The sequence below is a fragment of the Galeopterus variegatus genome, unplaced genomic scaffold (genome assembly GCF_000696425.1).
Source record: "Galeopterus variegatus unplaced genomic scaffold, G_variegatus-3.0.2 Scaffold2393, whole genome shotgun sequence".
Taxonomy (NCBI): Eukaryota; Metazoa; Chordata; class Mammalia; order Dermoptera; family Cynocephalidae; genus Galeopterus; species Galeopterus variegatus.
The window spans coordinates 54374-78385 of record NW_007728504.1 but is presented as its reverse complement, the minus strand read 5'-3'; the positions used below and the strand labels follow the sequence as shown (position 1 = coordinate 78385).

The 24012-nt window shown below is 54.0% G+C and overlaps 1 protein-coding gene and 1 pseudogene across 1 annotated transcript in view; one reads left to right on the top strand and one right to left on the bottom strand.

The window, feature by feature from the left end:
- Positions 1-3267: 3267 nt before the first annotated feature.
- The window catches only part of KIAA1614 (KIAA1614 ortholog), a 38363-nt gene continuing 17618 nt past the window's right edge, over positions 3268-24012 (bottom strand). The window contains exons 5-10 of the mRNA XM_008581557.1: positions 18233-19793; positions 16209-16354; positions 14150-14390; positions 8860-8981; positions 7903-8087; positions 3268-3461 (exon numbers count right to left, since the gene is read on the bottom strand). Of these exons, the coding sequence (XP_008579779.1) occupies positions 3268-3461; positions 7903-8087; positions 8860-8981; positions 14150-14390; positions 16209-16354; positions 18233-19793 (2449 nt within the window). The remainder of the gene's footprint in view (positions 3462-7902; positions 8088-8859; positions 8982-14149; positions 14391-16208; positions 16355-18232; positions 19794-24012) is intronic.
- Positions 10366-12971, top strand: LOC103597688 (annotated as a pseudogene).

Below are 24012 nucleotides of genomic sequence, written 5' to 3'. Positions count from 1 at the left end.
GCGCGGCCGGGAAGGCGCAGCTCGCACGGAGCCTGCGGGTGCACAGCAGCCCGGGCCGTAGGAACGCGCCGCCTCCGGCCCAGCCCGCAGCCCGCGCTGCCGCCCCGATTTGCAGGTGGCAGGAGCGGCGCAGCAAAATTGCTTCTGGAGGGCCGGGGTCACGGGAGGCCCGAGCGAGGGCGGCTGCCGTTCGCACAGTCGCCTCTTGGCCGCAGGGTCCGCGACAGACCTCGGCCCTCCTTTCCGAGGCAGCCGACGCGCTCTCGCCTGCCGCCGGCCCCTGCGCCGAGGTGCCCCTGAAAAAGGGAGGCCAAAGCAGGCGCCCGCCCGGGACGCGCCCGGAGCTCTCCGTTTCTGCTGGTGGCTTCTGAAATTGTCTTCCCTCGCTCCCCCCAAGGAGATTGACATGTCTGAGGCCAGCGTTGGTACCACTTTCTGTTCCGTGGAGTCCCAAGGCCAGGTGCCTTCCGTGAACCGCGGGAGGGGCATAGATTGGGCACGCGGAAACCCGCACCTTGGCACATGCTGTTTTCTGTGTTGAGCGCCCTCGCCCTTGCTGAAAGTTCCTGCTCATTTTGCAAAACCCTCCTTGGGAGCACTGACCGGCTCCCGGCTCTTCGCCCAGGCTCCCCACACGAGGCTACACCAGGAACCGTCCCTCCGGCTGCACGCCCCAGGCACCGTTCGTGTGCCTCCCCCAGCCTGTGGCCTGTTGCGTTTGAGCGTCTTTCTCATGTCCGAAGCTCCTGCCTGGCACAGGCCTGGCTCCTGATTAATAAACTGGATTCTCGGTAAGAAGGTTCTGACGGTCCAGTTTGTGACCACTGAGGGCTGGACCAGGCTTTCTAGGTCAGTAGCTGCCTGGAGAAGAGCAGATGGCCAAGGTCAGACAGGAGGCTGGAGAACCCCAGGCCTCGCCCATCCACACATCAGGGTCCCCAGCATCATTTTACCCCAGGGAGGAGCTGGGATGCCTGGAAGGGGCACATTCGCCTTCTTGGGATCAGGGCACACTCCGGAGACTGGGGCACCTCCACTGCCCAGGGCGCCTCCCTCCCTTTCCCTGTCCGTCAAGCCTTTTCTGGCATGGGAGGACTGGGGGAAGGGGGAACGGGCAAGTCAGACGGGCAGTATTTGAGGGCCCTGTCATTGTCACTGAACTTGGTTCCCCGTCTATGTAAAATGAAGAGAGAATCAGGAAGGGGAACGGGCAAGTCAGACGGGCAGTATTTGAGGGCCCTGTCATTGTCACTGAACTTGGTTACCCGTCTATGTAAAATGAAGAGAATCAGGAGACACACTTGGCAGGGCTACTTTAAGGACCAAATAAGACAGGTCAAGAGCCTGGCCCACCACCTGGTAGGTTAAATAGATGCAGACGTCCGATACTCCTGAGATGTTTTCCTGTCCCCATCCAGCCCCAGCACCCCCCATTTCCACTTCCTCCCAGCTGGGAAGGAAAGTCATCCCTGCCATACAGAGAACAGAGGTGCCTTTTGCCCCTAGAAGCTTTTTTCAATGTGAAATTTCTTGTTTTGTGACCTCAAGGCCAGGTACAAGAGCTGCACTTGTAGTTTCCTGCTATGGGCCTGTTTCTACACTTTGGGGGGCCCTAGGTTGGTCTCTGGGATGTCCCAGCACCCTCTTCACAGCCTGAAGCCGAGCTCTTGTCCCACTGGCCCCTCTGCACACCTGCTGGGGCCGCCTCACTCCTCCGTCCCGTCCCCAGGTGGGCCCCTCCTCGCCCCACCTCCAGGGCTGTAATGAAGAGGGGTTTTAACTGGCGCCTGCGGCCAAGGCTGCCAGGAGGACACACCCCCGTCCGCTCCACAGGATTGCTTCCCCACAGCCCCGCTGCCTCTTCCTCAAGCCACGTGCCTCCCTCACTGTCCTCCTTGCCTGACAGCTGCCCATGACACATTTAAATCCAGTTCTGCTGAAGGCTGTTTTCTTTTTTATGCTGCTGGCTCCCCAGCAAATTCTAAAGCAGCCCCGAGCTGCCTGCTGTACTCCTCAGTGGCACCGAGTCTCGGCCCCTTAGCTCCATTCTCTCCTGATCATCGGCTTGCCCAGGGCTCTCTTCCAACCAAAGGCCTGTCTCTGGAGGCTTCTGCAGCCACACTGGCTATAACCCTGACCCAGGGCCTCCCAGCCTTCCCCTGTGGCATGCCCGCGCCCCTCCCGCCCCCTCCCATCCCGGCCCTTGGCAGTAAAGGTTGAGTGAGTATCCAGCCTAGAATCTAGCAACTCAGAGTGGGAGACACTTCAGCGCTGATTTTTAATAATTTAAGACTGACACATGGCCATCCACTCCTGAAGAGTCCCAACCTTCTGGGCAATGTTCAGGCCCATCCTCTGCTCCCCCCGGCCTCCCTGCTGCCCACCTGCCCACCCACAGCTGCTGCCAGGGAGGTCTGGGCACAGCGTGTGCTGGGGGACAGTCGGGCACAGGCTGCAGCCCTGTCTCCAAGCTGGACAGGAGAATTGAGCTGGAGGCCAGCCTCCAGCTGGCAGAGGCAGAGGGCAGGGTGGTGGGGGGGCTGGGCTGGCCAGTCCCACTGGCTAGATCCTGGCTACCCCAGCTGCACTTCCCTGAAATTGGACTTGACTTCATTTTTTTCCCTTCGACTTTCTGTATCATAAAAATTTCCTAGAAATTCTTTATAAAATTCTGGCTACCAGATAATATCTCCCAGATGTTTTCACACCCAAAAGGGCATAAAACTTGTCAGCCCACACATCCCAATTTTTGCTTTGGAACATATGGTCAATGGCTGTAAGGCTATTACTCCAGGACACTACTCATTCCTCAAAGAAGAGCAAAGGTGGCGAATAGGAGCAGGGAGGAACGTGACTGAAAAAGGGAAGGGCTCAAAGCCAACATGGCCAAGCACTTTCTAGATTTCTGGGGTGCTGGAGGTGAGGGGAGCCTTTGGAAGGGAGAGGGACCTGGAGGTGAGGCCCACTGACCTCCCTGCCAACAAAGGAGCAAGTGGATGTTGACACCACCAGGAACAAAGGAGACCCCGAGTTTCTCTCCCCAGTTCTGCATAAATTAGTGGCTTAAACAATATACACATACAGTCTGCTTGCACTCCCTTGAGTAGCCAATCATAGAAGCCCTGCCATAGCCCGAGGGGTTAGATGCCACCACGATCTGGGTTTTTGGTGGACAAAGCAGCTTTGTGCAGAGCATTCCCAGCCAACCCCCCCGGGGCAGTTTAGGGCTTCCAAAGGTGTGACAGTACAGGCAACCACACTTCTGGGTCACCGTGGGACAGGCCTCTGCCTCAGGACACGGATTGACAAGCTCTCCGAGTGAGCCAGGAGCTCCTTAATGTGTGCCAAGCCCAGCCTTGCAACCTTGGCCCCATTCACCTCGAGGATCTCGTCCCCCACCCCCAGCAGCCCCGAGTACAGTTTGGCCGTGCTCAAGTCCACCATCTCCTGCACGTAGAATCCTGCAAAGGAAAACAGGAGAATTGACCAAATGAAACCCAAATGGAAGACATGCATCTCTGAGGAAAGCTGAAGAGCTGGTGCTGTTTGTGCTGGAGGGGGAGCAGGTGCTCACCTAGGGCACTTCTCCATACCCCGCACGGCTCCCCTCAGCCACAGCAGGCTTCACGCATGGACATCGTGCACCTCCTCCATGGTGTAACGTCGTCTCTCCCTCTCCTCTTGTAAGGTGGAAATACCCCTAGTGCAAATGACGCTTTAAGCTGTCGTCATTCATTTATACTCCAGTGTGAGTGAGCTAATCTCACCTTTTTCTGAGAGGAGCTCTTATTTTAGAATAGTGAAGAAAATAATTTTTAAAAATTAAGAAAAGTACCTACTAGATACCTGGCACTGTGCTAGGTGGGATTCATAAATACCACCCAGTTGCTGCCCTCACATAGTCTAGGCCTAGCATAAAGGCATGGTGATGGGAGAGTGGTCAAGGCCAATCCTAGCCTGCTTTGCTTCACAGCACTGTCTAGGCCCAGCCCTGGCCTCAGTCGTCCTCAGATGTGGCTACTGACTTGGGATTTGGAGGCTCATTCTCCTCTTCACCACCTCCCCACATCCCCACATCCCCCCATCATCCTGAAAAGGCCCTGCCTGGCCAGTGTGATCATTCCCTGGGTCTGGAAGGTACCAAGGGCAGGCCTGGGGGAAGCTGCTTCTCTGCTTCCTTCCAGGGTCCAGCTCTGGGGAGCCCACATCTGTGGGGCGGGTGCTGGCTGGGCTGCCTTCCCCTGGCTTTTCCAGGCCATGCAGCTCAGAGTCCAGCTGAGGGAGCCCTGCTCACCTCAACTATAGCTGGGAACCTTCCAAAGTCCCCTTCAGCTGCTCCCATCTGAGAGATTAAATGAGGCACAGGCTCCTGTGGAGAGAGCTGGAGCCTCACTGCCCACACGCCGTGCTGGGTGAACACAGGGGTCTGAGCTCGCTGGAGGGCTGCGGGCTGGGTTTGCACCTCGTGCAGCTGACAGCGCCGGTGGGATTCACTGGCCGCTTAGCACAGCCTTGAACAACCTCACTGCTCCCCAGCCCGGGCTAAGCAACTGCCCACACGTTACTGTCATCACTTCCTTTTCCTAGAATTCCTATTAAGGATCTTGTCTGGTTCCTCAGTCTCTGGCTTGAAACCATTTACCACGTCGTGGACTAGTGGGAAGTCCTCTCTCTGGTCCACCCAGCCCCGTAAGAGCTCTGTGCAGCCCAGCTTCTGGTTTTTTAGAGCCCACCCTCTGAAATTTGGGGTTGAGCGTGCATTGATATCTCTTCCTCCTTCACCGAAGCACTGAAGGTTTATAGCTCTGAGTTTAGCAAATCCAATCTTTGTACACATTCTCTGTCCCTTTCATTGCTTCTTGGTCCTTTGCTGCAAGGCTCAGTCTCTCCCTGCCAAGATCCATCCTTCATCTTGGCCACCCAAGGCTTTTTCTCTCAGCCCTTGCCCTACCTTTTACCTTCTCTATCTGGTATTTTAGCCATGTGCCTGACCTGCCTGTCTATGTGTTGGTGGCATGAGGAGAGGACAGGTAAGGAGGGGCCCTGGGATGAGATGTCGAATGTACAGCAGGAGATGCAGATGGGGATAAAATGATAAAACCCAAAGAATGCAGCCAGAGCTAGACCAGACACTGACATCACTCTAGCCATTTTGGGGGAGATTCTCGGGTAGGTTTTGCAACTGAAAATCACAACAAGATATGACAGAGAGATTGCTATTGTCGGCATTTATTGTCTGCTGGAAATGGCCCTCGTTAAGGATGTGTGATATCAGTGTTGTATCCAATTAGAAGCAGCAGGCAAAGCCTACTTTCTCACAGGCTTGTATAAAATCTGATCGGGCAGCCAGCAATTTAATAGCGGCAGCCTGACATTTTAGCAAGGGGCGCAAACCAGGCCCAGGAGAAGCAACCCTTGGATGCTGAAGGATGGCCCGTGGCAAGGAGGCACCTGCACCAGCCACACTTCGTGTGCGCGGGGATCCCTGCGGCCAGCGGTAGCAGCAGGAGCAGGGCACCACCTGGCGGGGCAGGGAAGAGCTCGCACTGGGCCAGGTGAGGGGTACCTGGGGAGCCCTTGGTCATGAGAGACCCCTGCCCATCAGCACTGCATGACAGGTGACAAGGAGAGGCTCCCGCTGCCTACAAAGAGGCCAAAAGGGACTTGTGGGGAGGCTGAGGGCACATTACAATGCCCTGTTGTGTATGATCTCACACCAACAGATAAATATAGGTCACACTGGTCCCCGTCTGGGGCTCTGTTCCCCAAATATACCTTCTCTTCATGAAGAAGGAAGGGAAGAAAAGCACTAGGCACTCTTCTGTGTACCTTACTGAATGCTCCTTATGACTCTTCCAGATAGGTTTTATTATCCTCATCCCACAGATTAGGGAACTGAGGCTCAGAGATGGTAAGTCCCCTCACACAGCCAGCAGAGGTGGTGGGATGCAAACGTGCCATGTTGGCTAACTCCCTGACTTCACGTGGCCTGTCTGGGAGGGCCTGTCTCCCCTCCTCTAACGGGAGGGGAGGCTGCCGGGGAAGGCAGAGTGGCTGACAGCCCGTGGAGTGCTTCACGATGATCAGTCTATGTTCACTAATATCTCCCCACGAGGACAGGCATTGCACCCTCCTGAGGTCCAGAGTGGGGAGAGACCTGTCCTCTCTTCTTCTCATGCTCATGTTCAGTCCGTCTGCAAACTCAGTCAAAGCTACCTTCGCATCAACCAGGATCCAACCTGTTCTCACCATCTCCATGGCCACCCCTAGTTCAAGTCACCATTGTGTCTCTCCTGGATTACTAAGATAGCTCTCAAACTGGCCTCTGAGTCCACCTTTGTCCTCCCAGGGGCTATTCTCAATGCAGCAGCCAGTGGCCCTGTTACAAGTGTAAATCGGAGCATGCCAGTCCTCTGCTGTCAGCCCTCCCATGCTGCCATCTCGCTCACGTGAAAGCTGAAGCCCCTTCCAATGGCATGGCTCTGCCGCCTTTCTGAGCTTAGCTCCTCCCTCCCCCTCGCCACTCCACGATGTCCAGCCTGACCTCCTTGCAGTTCCGACCATAAGCCAAGCTCCTCCCCTCCTCCCTTGACCCCAGGGCCTTTGCACCTGCTGTTCACTCTGCCTGGATGCCCTTCCCCCAGACACCCACATGGCTCCTTCCTTACTCCATCCATATCTCTGCTCAAGTGTCATCTCAGAAAAGCTGCCCCACCCTCCTGTCTACACTAGTGTCTGCACACCTGCTTCATCTGTGTTTCTGTCTTAGTACTTTTCTCTATCTGACATATATAACACATAATGTAGAAAAGAGTGAAATTTTGTAGATTTAGTCTAGCTCCCTCACTGGAATGTATATTCATAAGGATGGGGATTTTGTCTGTGCCATTTACTGCCATATCCCCAGTATCTATAACACACAGTAGGTGCTCAATATATATCTGCTGAAACTACGAATGATGGTACAGATGCAAAAACTCATGTCTGCAAATTTGGTAGCAGGCAGATCTTTTTCCAGGCTAAACAACTTTGACCTGGGAGATCAAAGCATGAGACTAATCCCTCCTCAGCAGAGCCCAGCGCAGCAGGTTTCTGAGTGTGTCTGTGTCTGTCCCTCCCTTTCTCTCTGCTTCCTTCCTCTCTCCTCCTTCCCCACCCCCAGCATACCTGTCTTCCTTCCCTACTCATCTTATCCAGGTGCCTCGCCCTGACGTGCATTCTAGACCACAGACCTTGGGGAAAGGCCTGGGCAAGTTCCATTGCCCTGAAAGCCTGAGAGCTGGGCAGAGAGCTGGGCAGAGCTCATCACTACCCTTGCCAGTGTTAAATCAAGACTCAGCGGGCGACCCAGCCAGGGGTCTGGGGCCAAGATCCATCTGATCATCACCCTCAAAAGCCAGCCTCGAGGAAGAGGCGTGGAGGGAGGCACAGACAGGCAGACACTCTCCACATGCCCAGACATAGGCAGCAGCTGGAGGAAGGGAACTATTTAAATACATCAGCTATATCAAAGGGGCCGCTGAGAACCGGCAAGCACAGACAATTTCCTTCTGGCTCTCCTCTGAAAAGATGGCCTTCAAGATTCTGATCTCATGTCATCAGACAGAAGGGGCAATGGAGTAAGTCCGCCAGCTCTCCCCCTCCAGCAAGCCCACGCCCTCCCGCAGCCGCTGGTGCCCAGGGCAAAGGCGCTGCAGGTGCAGACTCCTAGGGGCCCTTGACAATCTGAAGGCCCCCCTGAGGGGAGAGATCTAGTCCTTTAGTTGAGAGGCTTTCTGAATTCATAGAGCTCCACAGCTCAGCCAAGGAACAGAAAAAGCCTCTGACCACAGCAGCAAAGCACTGCTTGTGGTTTTCTAAGGCCCCCAGGGCTGTGGGGCCTAGGAAGGGGAAGGGGCCTACCTGAGTCCCTGCGCCCATTCCCAGAGGCCACACAGAAGCCGAAAGTGCCCTCTGGGAGGCGCTGCAGCTGCAGCTGGCTGGTGCCGTCTGGGAACACCTCCACCACGCGGCCCACTGCGCGGGCCAGGCTGGGGGCCCCCACGTCCTCCACACTGAGGGCACGCCGGGGTGGGGCCTTGGCTGGCCTGCAAGGGGACCAGAGACACAGTGAGGGCAGAGAGGGATGGCACTGGGGCCCAGCCTTTCCCTGCTTAACGATGACTGATGCTTCTCGGACTGAAGAGTCTGGTGCTGGAAGTTGAGGTCCACTGACCTCAACCCGCAGAAAGAACCTACCAGGGCCAAGACTGGCCAGTTCCCACAGCTGTCCTGGGCTCCTCAGAGCCTGCTGCAGAACCAGAAAGCTCCTCACCCCTGGTGCAGTGATTTCCAAATTTGATGGGTACAGAGACCTCTGTGAGAATCTGATAAAAGCCATAATTTTATATAAAATTTCCAATAGTTAATGGACCCCCTGAAGTCCATCCATAGAGCCCCTGGTCAGAATAGCCCTAGAGGTCCTCCTCAAAGAGGGAGGTATTTCCCCAGGCAGGTCTCAGGTCAAGGCCTCTTTGGGGGTCTCTGTCTCTGGGTGTTTAATTGGATCTTCAGCTGTGCTAAGGAAACTGAGCATTCTCATTTCAAGATGTCATCAGAGAGCAGAAGGACAGAGGACTCAAACCTGCCAACTACCCCTCCAGCAACCCCACGCCTTTTCTGAGGTGGACCACACAAGGCAAGTGCACCTTGTGTCTCCAAACATAAGCCTTGCCGAGGGGGAGGCACCGGGAGCCTGCCTGCCTTTCTCTTCAAGGGACCCAGCTCAGGGCCATGATGCTGAGGCAGGAAGGAGTTAAGCATATGGCTTCACTGGCCATTCTCTGAGCTCAACCTCGAAACCATTTGTGCCACTCTTACCTGCCAGCTGCACTGTGGTCCCCTGGCCCTCCTACCAGGTAGAGGTTGGACCGGTCCCCCTTGCCACTCAGCAGAGAATGGAGGTTCTGAAAGGAGGCAGCTTTCCGATGAGAGGGTGTGACCTAGTGCAATGTAAGACTGCAGGTGAGAAAAGCTACCGGGGAAGTGGCTAACAGAAGACTTGGCCCCCACCATGAACGTAAGGGCCCTCTAAGAAAGCGTAAGCTTGTCTCATTACCTGCAAATGCTCAACAGTAATCACCAGAACTTACTCAAGGAGATGGGCCTACACAGGCCATCTGAAGCTTCAAGGCTTGTTATTTTTCAATTTTAGCGAAGTAACAACTTAGTACTATAATACTAATTATCTTATTGATTAAGAAAATCGAATTTTCTCACTGATTAAGAAAAAAGTGAAAGCAAATTAACTTTAGAATAATAAATACAGTTTTAGGGTTAAAATCTTAAGTATTATTTGTGATTCTTTAGCATCCCTTTTATGATTGCTTCCATTCAAAACTTTTTATCTAAGTATGTACCTGAAGACATTGTGCAATTGTGCATAATAAGACGGACAGGACAAAGATGGCTCAAGGAGTGCACAAAACAATGGGGGCAGAGATGAGCACAGATGGGTTAAAAGCTCTAGGTGCACATTGTGGTGCCAGGTTAGAAGTACAGATGACATACAGGGAACCAGAGAGAGGGACTTTGGCTTAGGAGGTCTAGGGACACTGGAGGAGCTGACACATGAGGGAGACTTGAAGCAAGAGCTGTCCAGGAGAAGAGAGAGGTGAGAGCGCTCCAGGCAGAAGGAAAATGTGCAAAAGCACGGAGAGATGGGCGAGTCTGGCTGGAACACACACATGGTCTGGGAGGGGAGGCAGCAGAAGTTGTGGGAGACAGGCCAGAACCAGGGCTAGACCTGGAAGGTCCTCAGTGCCCTTCACAGGAGCTACTGAGTGATGTTAGTAAGAGTGACAAGATTGGATCTGTGTTCTAGAAAAGGACCCAATGAGGAGGCAATTCTGAAGGTGGGGGGTAGGCTGGTGGAGACAGAGGCAAGGAGGAGCAAACTTTTAAAAAACACGACACCTGTTATTTATTACATTTGGAATCCGTGTTGCTGTGCTCTGAATGTCTGTGTCCCCCCAGAACTCACATGTTGAAGCCTAATCACCAAGGAGGTGGGGCCTTTGGGAGGTGATTAGGTCATGAGGGTGGAGCCCTCTTGTTTGGGATTAGTGTCCTTACAAAAGAGGCCCCAGAGAGATCCTTTGCCTCTTCTACAAGGCGAGGTGACAGTGCAAAGAAAGCTGCTGGGGCCCGTGTCCTTCCGGCAGGTGAGTTCGGAGCTGGCAGGGGCAGGGCTCTGGGGCCACCCTCTGGTGTCAGGCCCCAGGGACCTTGGATGGTGCCAGGATGGTGAAAGAGAAGGTCTCAACTTCTGAGCACTCCCCAAGCAACCCTGGGCTAAGCCAGGGCTTGAAAAGCTCATTCAAGAAAAACAAGAAGTTCTGGAAAAACAAAGCACGAGAAGTAAGCAAGAAACCAGGAAGTAACCTTGGCGTTGTCATGGTGAGACCTTCAAAGGCACCACAAGACTTTTCTCAAAACTGGAAGGCACTGCAAGAGCTGCTGAAACAAAAGTCACAGGCCCCAGAAAAGCCTCTCGTTATGTGTCAGATGGGCTCCAGAAAGCAGCCTGAAATTACCCAGCAAAACAGAGAAGAGGTCTCAGATACAGCAGAGGGAGACGAGATTCCAGCAGAAAAAGCCCAAGAGGCCACCTTCAGGATCTAAGACAAAGAGGGTGCCAGCACCTCACACAAAGGCCAGCAGAGCAGTGCACAATGAGAAAGGAGCCAGGAAAAGGACAAGTGGTGACATTTTTAAGAAACGAGGGGACATTAAGCATAAGAAGCAGAAAGCTAAGGAGCCAGCTGCGGCCCTGCCCAGCAGGAAAGACATGGGGTGTGATGATGTTGACCCAGCAGATATCGAAGCTACCACAGGCCCAGAGGCAGCCAAGATGGCAAGAAAACAGCTGGGTCAGGTGAAAGCAGCATCGCCCTGGTGAAATGCGAGCCTGCAGCAGGTGGACAAAAGCCCTGGCCGTGGAGCAGGAGACGGCGGGTGTGGCCCTGGGGAGGAGCATTGCCACCCGTGCCCACTGCAAACAGGATGGGAAGTGCACGTGTGACAAGTGTGTCAAGCCAAATGAATCCCTGATGGGCCACAGGACAGTACTCAGTGGGAAACCCAAGAGCCTCCAGCAGGAAGAACAACATGAATTTGTTCAGAAGAAAGTGGCAGAAACACTGAAGGGTGGAATTCTAGTTGGACATGCGCTGCATAAGGACTTAAAGGTACTGTTTCTCGATCATCCAAAAAAGAAGATTGGGGACACATGGAAATATAAACCTTTCGAGAGTCAAGTGAAGAGTGGAAGCTACTGTCTCTGAAGCTTTCAAAGAAAATCCTGGGGATCAGGGTCCAGCAGGTGGAGCACTGTTCGATTCAAGGTGCCCAGGCAGCAGAGAAACTCTCCCTCCCAGTGCAGAAGAGGTGGGAGGGCGTGGCCAGAGACAGGTGCCCCCATGTGACTGCTCCACACCACCGCTGCTGGTGCTGCCCCGTCCCACTGTCTTGTGGTCCAAAGGCAGTTGAGATCAAAGCATGGGGACAGATCAAGTCTCCCCAAAGTGGCAATTCTGGAAAAACATCTTGTGGTCCAAAGGCAGTTGAGATCAAAGCATGGGGACAGATCAAGTCTCCCCAAAGTGGTGATTCTGGAAAAACATTTTCTTTTTTTTTTTCCTTTTTGTCTTTTTTTGTGACCGGCAACGGATCGCAACCTTCAGTGTCACGCCCGTACCGGACCGGGACCAGCAACGGGATCGCAACCCTTGGTGTTGTGCTCGCACCTCGCTCAGCCAGTGAGCGGCCGGTCTGTATGTGGGATCCGAACCCTCAGCGGGAGCGCCGCCGTGCTCCCAAGTGGCGCACTGTAGCAGTGCGCCACCGGCTGGCCCCTGGAAAAACATTTTCTAAATCATGGCAGCAAGGGTGTGGCCTGCATGCTACTGAGAAAAAAAAAAAAAAAGAAAAAGAAAGCTGCCCGTGGCCCTCATTAGACACTGAATCTGCCAGTGCCTTGATCTTGGGCTTCCAGTCTTTAGGACAGTGAGAAATACATTTCTGTGGTTTCTAAGCTACTCGTGTTATGGAATTTTGTTACAGCAGCCCACATGGACCAAGAAGTGCTCTGAAGAGGTAAGGCACAGTGTCAAGAAGATGACGAGAGGGGCCTGACCTTGTATCCAAGCTTGAGAAGGCTTCCTGGGAGAAGTCATGTTTAACTCAGATCTGGAGGGCCTGCAGGAGTTTCCCAGGGAAAGTGGGGAGGGGAGAAGGAAAGAGAGCCTCCCAGGTGCAGGCTCAGAGGCCGGGGGAAGACGTGGGAGGAAGACTGGAGGACGTGGGAGCGGTAGCGTGGTCTGGGGGGAGAGCAGGGCATCTGGAACAGTATCCACCACCCTGTCACCAAGCACACGCTGGGCAGCACAGCATGCTAACAGAAGTGACCTCTCACCCTGAGGTCGGTCATAAATACTTCTGGGTGAGACAGATTCTTTTTATCTTCTTTCTTTCCTTGAAAATTTCCTTTTTCTCAGTTCCTGAAACTTTTTTCCTACTGCTCAGTCCTCTTTGCTTTTTTCCTCCTACCTTTTTTGGCCAGTCTACTTTCTATCTTCACCCACTTGGCTTAAATTGCCAATAAACCTCCCTATTAGAGTAACAGCATTGTTGTTTCCCTTGAGCTGCTCACAGAGACAGACGTTCTGATGGCAACAGATCTGGGTGCCACAGCGCGGACACACATGGACAGATCTAACTTTATGAGAAAAGCAAATTCCTGGAGCACAATGTCACTGCTGCTGCTTTTCTCCCAGCTTCCAATCTCTGCTTCCATGTCTTTGCCTTCTATCTACCCAACTGGCAAATATTTATTGAGCACTAACCACGTACTAGTAACTGTCCTTGGTGAAAGACAAACAGTGGGACTGTCACTCATCCTGCACTGTCTTCCCTACTGCAGGCTGAGATGAAAGGCTCCAATGCTCCAAACCACAGTCTTCTACTTCATTCTGCCCAGGAGAGAAACATACACCTGAAACCTCCCTGGAACGGGACGGGGTTTTCAGCCGCCTGCTTGAGAGTTAGTGTGCTTCTGTTGGTTTGCTAACACTCCAGCACATGGGGAGGGAGAGCTTCAGCTAGCTGCCCTGCACGCTCGCACTCATTCATTCATTCAGTGTGTACTGAATATGGACACTGTAGTAGCCATTGTAAGAAGTATTGGGAACGTAAAGATCAAGTGGTGTTCCCCCAAAGAATGCACTCTCCAGTGAGGGGAAAGACAAAAATCAAGTAAAACACCACAGTGACAAGTTCTTCTGGGAAGGAGGGAGCACAGGGTGAGACGGGGCACATAGCGGAGGCCCCAGCTCAACCCCAAAAACTGTTGGAAATGGCTTCCTGAGGGGGGCATCCCTGAAGTCTTGGAGGATGAGCAGATGTTCGTGCTGGGAAAGGTGGGAGAAACATTTCAGGTGAAGATTCAAAGTCAGACAGTGTGTGATCTGATTATAGAGCTGCAAGGAGGTCAAGTATACCTGGGGTCAAGAGTGCTGAGAGGAGAGTGATGAGAGATGGAGGCAGACAGATCACAGAAACCCTCTGGCAGTGCCAAGTGGCCTGAACTTTATCCTGAGGGTGATAAGGGACCAGTGACAGATATTCAGCAAGGGGGTATGATGGCCAGATTTGCATGTTAGCAGGACCACTCTGGAAGCCACTTGGAGAAAGACCACGGCAGAGAGGCCAGTCAAGAGGCTGTGGAGGTAGGCCAGGTATGAAATGATTAGTGCCTGGACTAAGACAGTCACTGTGGCCATGGAGAAATTTCCAGAATAACCAGGCCATCGATTCTCCAGGACTTAGCAGAGGTGGCTAAGTTAAGGGAGAGGGAGAGGGAGGGGTCTAGGATGAGCCCAGGCTTGGCAGCTGGGTTGAAGAACAGAAGTGTGGGATGCTGCCTACTCACGCGGTGTCCAGGGGAACCCGAGTTTCACAGGTCACCTATGGGGATGCCAGCAGCTTCCCTTTCTCTACTTTGGGCTCCTTGGGAGGCATCCTCAGCACTCCTCTCCTTTCACCTGTCATGCCAATGTGGCTGCACCACCACTGGCCTCACAACCCCTTGGCTGGGGCTCTCAGGACTCACCAGATGTAGGGATTGCAATGACGGGGCTCTGGCGTGGGAAGCCAGGCCAGGCGCAGCAGGCTGCAGCTGCTCCACGCTGTAGCTGCGGGACTTGCCCAGCTTGGGCCGGGCACTCTGGCCCAAGGCTGAGAAGAACTTTTTCAGCCCCAGGGCAGAGGCGATGCTGCTGCTCCTTTTCTTGTTCCTGTCAGAAGGGGCAGCTGAGGGTGGGCCAGGTCCTGCAATGGCCCCTGGTGATGCTCTGCAACACAAGGGTGGACATGAGGTGGGCAGGGGAGGGCCAAGGAGGGAGGCAAGTATAGACTGCACCCTAGAGTCCCATGGTCCCCAGATGGGCCTGCAGCAGTGCCTTTGGCCCATCTGGGGCCAGGGACTGACAACCGGCTGCAGAACGGAAGGCCAAGTGGACTTCTGCTCTGCTTGGGTAGCTTTTAGGGAGGATAGCTCAGGCAAGCCCCCTGCCATAACACGCAGCTATGGGTCCACCCAATCACTCACTCATTCATTCTTTCTTTCAATATTTCTTAAGAACCTACTATTGCCAGCTTCTTTTAGGTCTGGGGTATGTGGTATACAAGACAGACAAGGTCTTTGCTCTCAAGAGCTTATAAACAAAGGAGAAAAGCCATCCGTGACTGGCGTGTAAGGTGAAGTAGAGTGGGGCCAGGCATTTGTTTTAACTAGAGTGGCCAGGGAAGGTCTCTCCGAGACAATGATCTTTAAACTAAGAGCTACATGGCAAGAAGCCAGAGCTGCCAAGCCTGGAGGAGAGTATGCCTGGTGCAGGGCAAGGTGAAGTAGAGTGGGGCCAGGCATTTGTTTTAACTAGAGTGGCCAGGGAAGGTCTCTCCAAGATCTTTAAACTAAGAGCTACATGGCAAGAAGCCAGAGCTGCCAAGCCTGGAGGAGAGTATGCCTGGTGCAGGGCACAGCCGGCACCTCGGCCCCAGGGCAGGAGGAAGCTCTGTGTGTTCAAGCACATAAAGGGGCCAGGCCATTAGGGCTTGCACATAGGTAGGGACAAGGATGAGGTCAGACAGGCAGGCCACCATAGGGGTTTGAATTCTATTCCAAGTGAGAGGAGAAACTTCGTGGGGTTTTAAGCAGGAAAATGACATCATTTAACTTAAGTTTTAAAAAGATGTCCATGACAATTATGTGAAGTTATTGTGGGGCAAGAGTGAAGGCAGGGGGCAAGCAGGGCACTAGAGGTGCACAGCAAGGGAATAACACAGCACGCACCAGGGGAAAGGGCGAGAGGGAGCTCCTGAGTAGGAGGGGACCGACGGGGGTTGGCGGGAGCAGAGCGGGTGAGAAGGAAGAGGGAGCAGCCGCGCTCACACCCAGGTTCAGGCTTCAGCACTGTGTGGACGGCGGTGTGACTGCCAGGAAGGGATGTGGGAGGAGCAGGTGTTGCGTTTTTGTTTGAGGGCCCACCAGACACCCTAGCGGAGATGTCCAGGAGAAACGAGATGCACAGATCTGCAGTTCTAGAGAGCACAGGGGGCTGGAGATGGAGCTGGTTTCGGGTGGCATGTGAGGCCTTGGGCTGGGTGTGGTCACCAGGCACAGTGTGTAGCAGGGACAAGAAGGCCCTGGCCAGAGCACTGGGCACACCAAGGCTTTGAGGTCATGCCAAGGAGGTCCCAGGGCAAGGACTAAGACCCTCAGAACTAGAGGAGAGAGTGAAAATGTGAACGTTGGGCTCAGGTTCCTCAGCATCTGGTTGTTTTCAAGCCCAGAGTCAGAGCAAGTCCTCTCAGACAGGAAGCACCCTGAGGGCAGGGACTGTCAGCTTGCCCCAGTGCCCAGCACAGCGCCTGGAACTTGAGGCTGTCCAGTGGACATTTAGTGAAGGAATAATCAGGTACAGACCGAAAAGAATTGGGAAAGGAGCATTCGGGGTGTCAGGCTTGGACAAAGTCTAGAAACCCTCCCAGGATCTGGGCGCAGGGAGGTCAGTCACGCTACCACTGCACGGGGCCTCCTTCCCCACCCCACATTCCCATTCCCACCCCCACCCTCTCCTGCGGCCAGGGCTCTTGCTCCTGTCACTTACCGGTATGGCGCATGCCCTCCGAAACTCAACTCTGTCCTCTGCAGGCCTCCCTCTGGCTCCTGGCTGGACTCTGGCTCCTCGGAGGCCAGGGAGAGGGTGAAGCCCGTGGAGTTGACAGTGACAATGTCTGCTGAGCCAAGAAAGTCCTGGAGTCCTGCAACAACCACAGCATCTCTCCCGTGTCAGACTGCCCCAGCCCCACAGGTCACAGAAGGGGAAAGCGACATTCCCAACAACAGAGGCAGGAGAGTGAGAGGAAGCTAGAGAGAGGTGGGAGCCCCGGAGAGCAGTGGAGAGACCCCAGAGAGCAGCAGGTGCAGGCAGGGCCACCTCTTAGATAGTCATGGCTGAGGGGGCCTCAGTGAGTGTCCTCCAGACTGGAAACTATTTGAGGACAGGGACTGGGTCTTGCTGACTGCCGTAACCCCAGACAGTAGATTAGTAAAACATGTTCGCTAAATGGTGTTGACTATGGAAGTCATGTCCCTCATATATCAAGGAGCATAACTGGGAGCGGGGGAAAATTTAGTATTCCTGGGATGAAACACAGTCTTGTCAGCGGTGATTTCTAAGAGCTTTAACAACAGCCACCATTTCGGAGCATCTATTACGTGCTAGGCAGTGAGTTAAACCTGCTACAGAGAGGATTCCATGGGTTTCCAGGAGATAGGTCCCATCACTGTCCTCACTTTACAGAGCAGACTGGAGCGCTGAGGGAGTAAGTGACTTGCTCAGGGCCTCCAAGCTAACGAGAGGAGCTTCACGCCACTCTCTGCTCCAGGCCTCAAGGAGGTGAAGCCCGGGCTGCCCAAAATGGCCACCAGGTCTGAGAATAGAAGGCCTGCAGGAAGTGGTTAGGGGCAAGCCAGCAGCCCACCTGGAGCCCACCCCAGGGAAGAGAGCCACGGCTCAGCATGGGGTGAGAGGGACCACAGGGTGAGGCCCATTTCCTCAAGGCTTGTGGGAGCAAGGAAGGGATGGGGAAAGTGTGTCTCCATGTGCAATGGGGGGACTTGGCAGCCCCATCCTCACTAAGGTCATTATGGTCTGTCAACCCTCTGCCCTCTCTTCCTCTACTCTGTTTCCAAGCTCCGGATCCCTCTTGAGCCATCCCAGCCCCAGGGCTATCAGAGCCATGAGCACATTGAAGCAAGAATGTGTGTGGTGAGCCTGTTATCTCTGCCTAAAGTGAGCAGCCGAGCCAGTCACCTGGGATCACAAGGTTGGGGATCAGAGCCTGAGCCTGCTGTCAGCCTGGGTTTGCCCACAACATGAGGACCCCTTCCAAGGGCAGAGAGTACACCCTTCAGCAGCCTTCCTGTTGAGATCTACCAGCTTACCCAGCAGGGCTGGGGTCAGGAGGGCTCAGGTGCCAGAGAACCCCTAGCACACCTGCAGGAGCTCTGCCCCCATCACTGTGCCCTCCAGACAGCTTGTCTGCCTGGCCATGGAAAGCCTCAAGGGCAGGACTCCCACTGAAGTCATTCACTTACGCATTCTCACAGTGCCTGGAATGTAACAGGTGCTCGGTCAATACTGAACAAATGAGTGAGTGAATGAAATGAAATGAAGATGTTGAAGGGGCAGGGCCTCAGCCATGTGATTACTGGACATTTACTGCTCTAAGCACATAGTAAATCCTGGAGCTGCTGCTTCTTCTGCTGTCAGGAGTAAAATTCCCCTATAGCCCAGGCCTCCAGCAGCCACAGAGCTCAGAGCTCTGTACACACCTCAGGGTTCCCAGCAGTAAGAGGGCAGCACCACTGCCTTCCTCCAGTTCTGCCTCCACCAGGGGAAATTGGGTAATCTGCCTCCAGGCTGATGTTAAATCCTGCATCCAGCACACAGACTCCACCAGCTCCCCTGACACTGTCGTTGCCCTGAGTGGCTCTCAAGAGCTGCAGGAAGTGGCTATGTCATCTGACTATTAGGAGAGGTAAGTGAAGACTGAATGCCTGCTGAATCACAGACCTGGCCTGGGCCCCTTCTCTAGGACTGCCCTAGGCCTGGGACTGGGCAAGAACCACTGGCAATCCCTTACCATCTCGGCTGTTCTCTGGGGGCGGCTTGAGCTCCTGGCTGCAGGGGCTCCTCTCCACTCTTCCCTCATGGATAGCTCCTCCCCAGGACTCCTGCAGCCCCTGAGGCATGCTGTTGTTGCAGTTGTTGGTGGACAGGGCCAGCAGTGGGTGTCTGACTTGGGGGCTGCAGGGCTGGGTCTGTGGTGGGGTGAGCTCACAGGTCCTGAGAACCATACTTCCTGAAGGAGGCAGGGAGATGTCCACAGGCTGTCCTCGGTCACCCGTTCTGCAGGGTCCGGCCAAGGCTGCCTTCCTGTGAGACAGAGGTGAGGTGGTTTTCCTAGAAGAGGGAGGGGTTGGCACCCAACCTTCACAGGAGATGGAAGCAGCTGGCTGCTGGGCTTGGTGGGGGGCAGAGGGCTCTGCATGGTTCTGTTGCTGGGAGGAGGTGGAGTCAACTTCCAGAGACTCAGGGCTTTCTATAACCTGGGCTGGTCTGCCTGACCCCGAGGGCCCAAGCTTCGTGGAAGAGGTTGTGGCATAGGCTGTCCTGCACGGAGCCAGGGAATCCACAGGGTGAGCCCAGTGGTTTCCCAAATCTGATCCAGGCTGCCGCTGTGACTTCACAGAAGCCCTCTTAGATTCCAAGGCAGGAGGGTTAGGGACAGTATCTTCTCTCAGAAACAGCGTCCCCTCAGGCGTGTGTCCTCTGCCACCTTTCACCTCATCTCCCACCTCCACATCATCAACCCCAGGCAGGTGATGGGGGGCTGGAAGGCCCCGGGGCAGCTCCACTTCAGCCTTCCTGGGCCACCTGCCGCCTCCTCCAGGCCTGGAGCCCCGCAGTCGGGGGCTGCTGCCTGGGCTCCGGCCGCATGCCCTGCTGGGCTGAGCGGTCCCTGCCTCCTCACTGTCGGTCCTGCAGCTGTCCGATGTGTCGGTGCTGTCCAGGGCGGAGTCCACCTCCTCAGGGCGCGTGGTGTCTCCGATGTGTGTTTCCCGGATCCATTCCGTGTGGGGCCCTGACTCGGCAGGGAGGAGGCGGAGGGGGGAGCTATGGGGCCCCACCAGCAGCCCCCCCATCCCACAGGCAGCTTGGACCTCCTTCCCCTCGGCAGGGTGGCGGTCCTCGATACAGCTGCCACAGGCTCTGCACTTTCTCTCGCCGCCCGCACGGGGCAGCGGCAGCGGGAGGCCCCTGCGGCCCAGGCCACCTGCAGGCCTGTGGAGCACCCCCTGCCCCGCGTCCGGGAGCCGGACGCCCCCGTTGATGTAGTGGGCGAGGTCGGGCTTGGAGCGCAGGGGGCCCTGGCCCGCGGCCGGCAGCGCCGTGCGCAGCCCCTGGCACTGTTGCCGGCGCTGCTGCAGCCGCTCCAGGTAGCGGACCTCGGCTTCGCGGGCTGACTCGTCCTCAAAGCGGACGTGTGACGGGGAGGTGCCCCGCCTCGGCCACTGCCCGCTGCTGGACTCCCCGCTGGAAGAGTCACTCACGTTCCCGTTCTGGGGGCTGTCTCTGCAGGCAAGGATCATCCTGGGGTCCCGGGCTGGGCTCCTCCGCCCGTCTCTGAGGGAGAGAGACGGAGAGAGAGGTCACGGGCTGAAAGATGGGGAGGAAGGTGCAGACCCCTCCCTGGGCACGCACCGGCCCTACGTCCTCCACCCCGGGGTACAGGCTCCCACAGTGCACTGTGGTAACCACAACCCACAAGGTTACCCCAACTCAGGTCCCTGAAGAGTCAGGTGGCAGAACAGAGCGGCTTAGCAGCCCATCGTGATCCTGAGACGCCCACACTAGGCAAAATCAACACGACCTTCTTTACTTTTGGCTTTCCCTGTTGCCTGGCTCAGCCCAAGTTCAGATGAAACATGGTACACTCAAGACTGTAAAGAAGGAAGGGATCAAAGTCCTCATGTGTGGTGTGTGTGTGCTGAGGGAGGGACGTGAGCCTGACCACTGTGCCTTGCTGGTAGTGATGAATTGTGGAAGTATGCATTTGCCATACAGCTCTTATGGGAAGAGGGTATTTTAAGTCTCCACAGAGGCTGTTTGAGACGTGAAGTCAGGGTTTCAAAGCATTCTTGCTCCTAAAGTTTCCACTCAGAGTTCCTAATCACCTTGCTTAGACAAAATCCAAACAAAGCGACCCTGATGTTTCTCCTTGAACCCTGGGTCTTGACTGTCCCCAAACCCCCTCCTTGCAGCTGCCACTCCCCAGCCCCTCACACACTCCCTGCCTGCTTCCAGCTGCAAAGGCATTTCTGTGCTGGGGAGAATCTTCACATCTGTCATCAACTTCGGCTTTGGGAGACCCTGGCTGGTGGTCAAGTTCTTCTCGGCTCCAGAAGACACCCACACAGATCTCACACCAGAGCCCCCAAGCACCAGTTTCTCTCGTTCATTGCTTCTTTATGACACACTGGACCACTGCAGTGGCCTCTTATCCAGCCTCTCTGCCTGTCTGTTGATCCTCCTGGAGCACAGCTTTCATCACCCCACCCCCCAATAGGGCACAGGATCAAGTCCATAGTCTTGGGGTAAAAATACAGGCCCTCCACATTCCTCCCTACTTTCCTCTCCCAGCTCTGTCCCCACCACCCACTCATAGAGCCTACAGCTTCCTGCCCCACCCACCTCATGCAGCAGCGCCTGCCATCATTTCCTGGAATCTTTCTTCCCAGCCTGTCTGCATTTGACTCCTATTAAATCTTACCTGTTGTATAGACACCATGTGTGATGCTTAATTTTATGTGAACTTGGCTGCACCCAGATACTTGGTCAAACATTATCCTGGATGTTTCTGTAAAGGTGTTTTTCAGACAAGATTAACATTTAAATCGGTGGACTCTGAATAAAGCCTTATCCAATCAATTGAAGGCCTTGTGAGAACAAAGACTGACCTCCCCTGAGCAAGAAGGAATTGTGCCAGCAGGCTGCCTGGGGACTCAAACTGCACCTCCTCCCAGGTCTCCAGCCCACCAGCCTGCAGACTTTGGATTTATCAAACCCTCATAATCATGCAAGCCAATCCCTTAAAATGAACCTCTCATATATACACACATCCTGTTGGTTCTGTTTCTCTCAAGAACCCTGACTAATGCACCATGATAATGTCTCCCTGCTCTGAACACCTGTACCACTCAGCTGCCATCACAGACCCAGAAGATGTTAGGGCTGGAAGGAACCTCTGTGACCACATGGCCCTTCCGAGCCCTACAAAGGAGAGGCCACACAAGACCAGTTCCTAAGCTGACCAGCACCTGAACAGCTGGGAAAGGCAAATTGTGGGGCTTTTTCTCCCTCAGGAGGAGTCCTGCAAATATAACACTAATCATGGCTGATGTTCAAGTCCTATCTGAAGACAGGGGCCTGGATTTTGGAGACCTGCTACTTCCTTTCAATTACCCAGAAGTGTACACATGTAGACAGTTATCTTTGCTGACATCCTTTGTGTGTTATGCTGTTTTTAGTCCTCAAAGCATCTATGAAGGGCCAGCCCGTGGCTCACTTGGTAGAGTGCGGTGCTGATAACACCAAGGCCATGGGTTCGGATCCCATATAGGGATGGCCGGTTCGCTCACTGGGTGAGTGTGGTGCTGACAACACCAAGTCAAGGGTTGGGATCCCCTTACTGGTCATCTTTTAAGAAAAAAAAAAAAAAAGCATCTATGAAGACTTCCCTAACTATACACTCTTCCTCCCCTGTCACCTCCCCAAACAGAGAATTAAGCTCTGCTCCAATATCGTATTATACATATCTCAAGCTTGCCCAGACACTCCAGCAACTTATTATAAAGAAATGCATGTGAGCAATCTGGATTTACTCATCCTTCCTCTGACTGGATGCTTCAGGAATTCTGGAAGTAGGACACAATTGCTCTCAAAGGCTGCCTTACATGAGTTCCTTCCTCACCTAACTTTACTGCTACCCAGCGGAAGGACAGACATGGTATATGATTAAAAGAAAAGGAGTTTACTTAGCAGCAGGAAGAAATCATCCATGCTTAACAATGACTGTTAAAGCATGCCAGACAGCTTTGGGGAGAACAGCCATTGAACTGGTTGACTTCTAGAACTATCCATGGCATTTACTGGACTGGACAGTGTCCCCTTCCAGGTTATTCGTTCCATATGGATAAAGGGTCTTGCCTGTTTGGCTCAGGAGAACATGGCCTATACCCTGGGAGTGTCACCCCACTCCCCATGCCCGACAGTGAAGCCATTAACTAGCCTCATAGCGCTAATGGGTTTGATGGTCTCAGTTGCCAGTGGAGCAGAGTATGACATATAGAGGCTACCCTTTGGGATCGGGGGCAGACTTGAGAGGTAGGAGTTCAGTTGTTTAAGAATGATTCCCTGCAAAGCTCCATGGGAACCAGCTACGGCTGAGAGCTTAAGGCTTTCCACTTCCCTGTGCCATGTCAGATAGAGTACAACTGCAAATCCCGGACCCGAGGCCTCTGGTCCAGAGGAGGGCCAGGACTGGTGCTCACCCAACTGTGAATGTTGAGTTGGCATAATAAAGCTGGAGCCAAGGTCCTGCCAGACTATATCATGCTTCAGCCCCCAAATCACTCCAAGGAGGGGTGAGTGCTTCCTACATCATGCAGCTTCAAAGTGCTGCAGTCCAAGTGTTGGGGGCCTCTCCTGGAGCCGGAAGCTGCATGTTCACTAGACGGTCACACTGCCCTGGAATGCAACGGGCAGCGGGCGGCCTCCACCTCTGCTACTACCCCTGACTCCAGTTGTTGTTCCCCAATCAACACTGCTCCAGCAGGAATTTTTTAAAAAAAGAACTACCGCTAAGCAAGTAGATTTGCCTACTTTGAGATTTGAACCAATCCACAGCTTGAAGTGTTGCTTCGAGGAATACTATAAAGTTCTCGGTCATCCTGTTTTCTGGAACTCACCTTCAGACAGGGCTGACATCCATTAGGCACAACAGCCACAGTGCCTAGGACCCATGATACTTACAGAGACCCATGAAAATGTTTTAATTTATTTTAAAATCAGAAGAAAATAAAGTTTTAGGTCAAAGAAAACATTTTAATATATAGTAACATATGCATCTTTCAACCAACATGATCATAAAATATAATTTTTAACTTTTTTATGGAGGAAGGGGCCCATGAAGAGAAGAGTGCCTAGGCTCCCCAAAAGTCATAATGTGGCCCTGAATTCAGAGAGGGATTCGCAGCTGAGAGATGTAAAGTTCTCGAGTCAAGATGGTGCAGGGTCTCATTGCTCATCACCACATGATCATGGGGAAGGTCCTCTGATAATTGTGGCAGTGACAGTTTCCTGTTGGTGGTTGTGAAGTGCTGGAGTTCTAAGCCCCTGAGAACCCAGTGAGGATTCTGGGCCCCCACCTGCACTTGTATCTCACTTGGCTGTTGGGTCACTGTCTCTGGGGAGTTCATGGTCAGCTCTCCAGAAGCACGCTTCCAACAGCCCAGAGCAAAAGCTCTACCACCACTGCACAGGCTGGATGAGCTCACCAGCCAGGCCAGCCCAGCACAGGCAAGGCCCACTGGGAGATTTTGCCGACAGGCTTAGACACAAAAACCCCTGCAGAGGTGCCAGAGGCCAATGCTCTGCTCTGCTAGCAAGATGTGGGCTGTAATTTCTGGGGAGGAAAAAAAAAAGCCCAGTTTTAAGGCTGTACAGTCCTAATCTAATAAGGGAGTCCAGGTCACCTGAGCCATATCAATGGCCTTAACTTTTACATACCAGATGGTGAATTGAGACGTCCTGGAATTTACTCCAAAGGTAGAAGTAACATTTT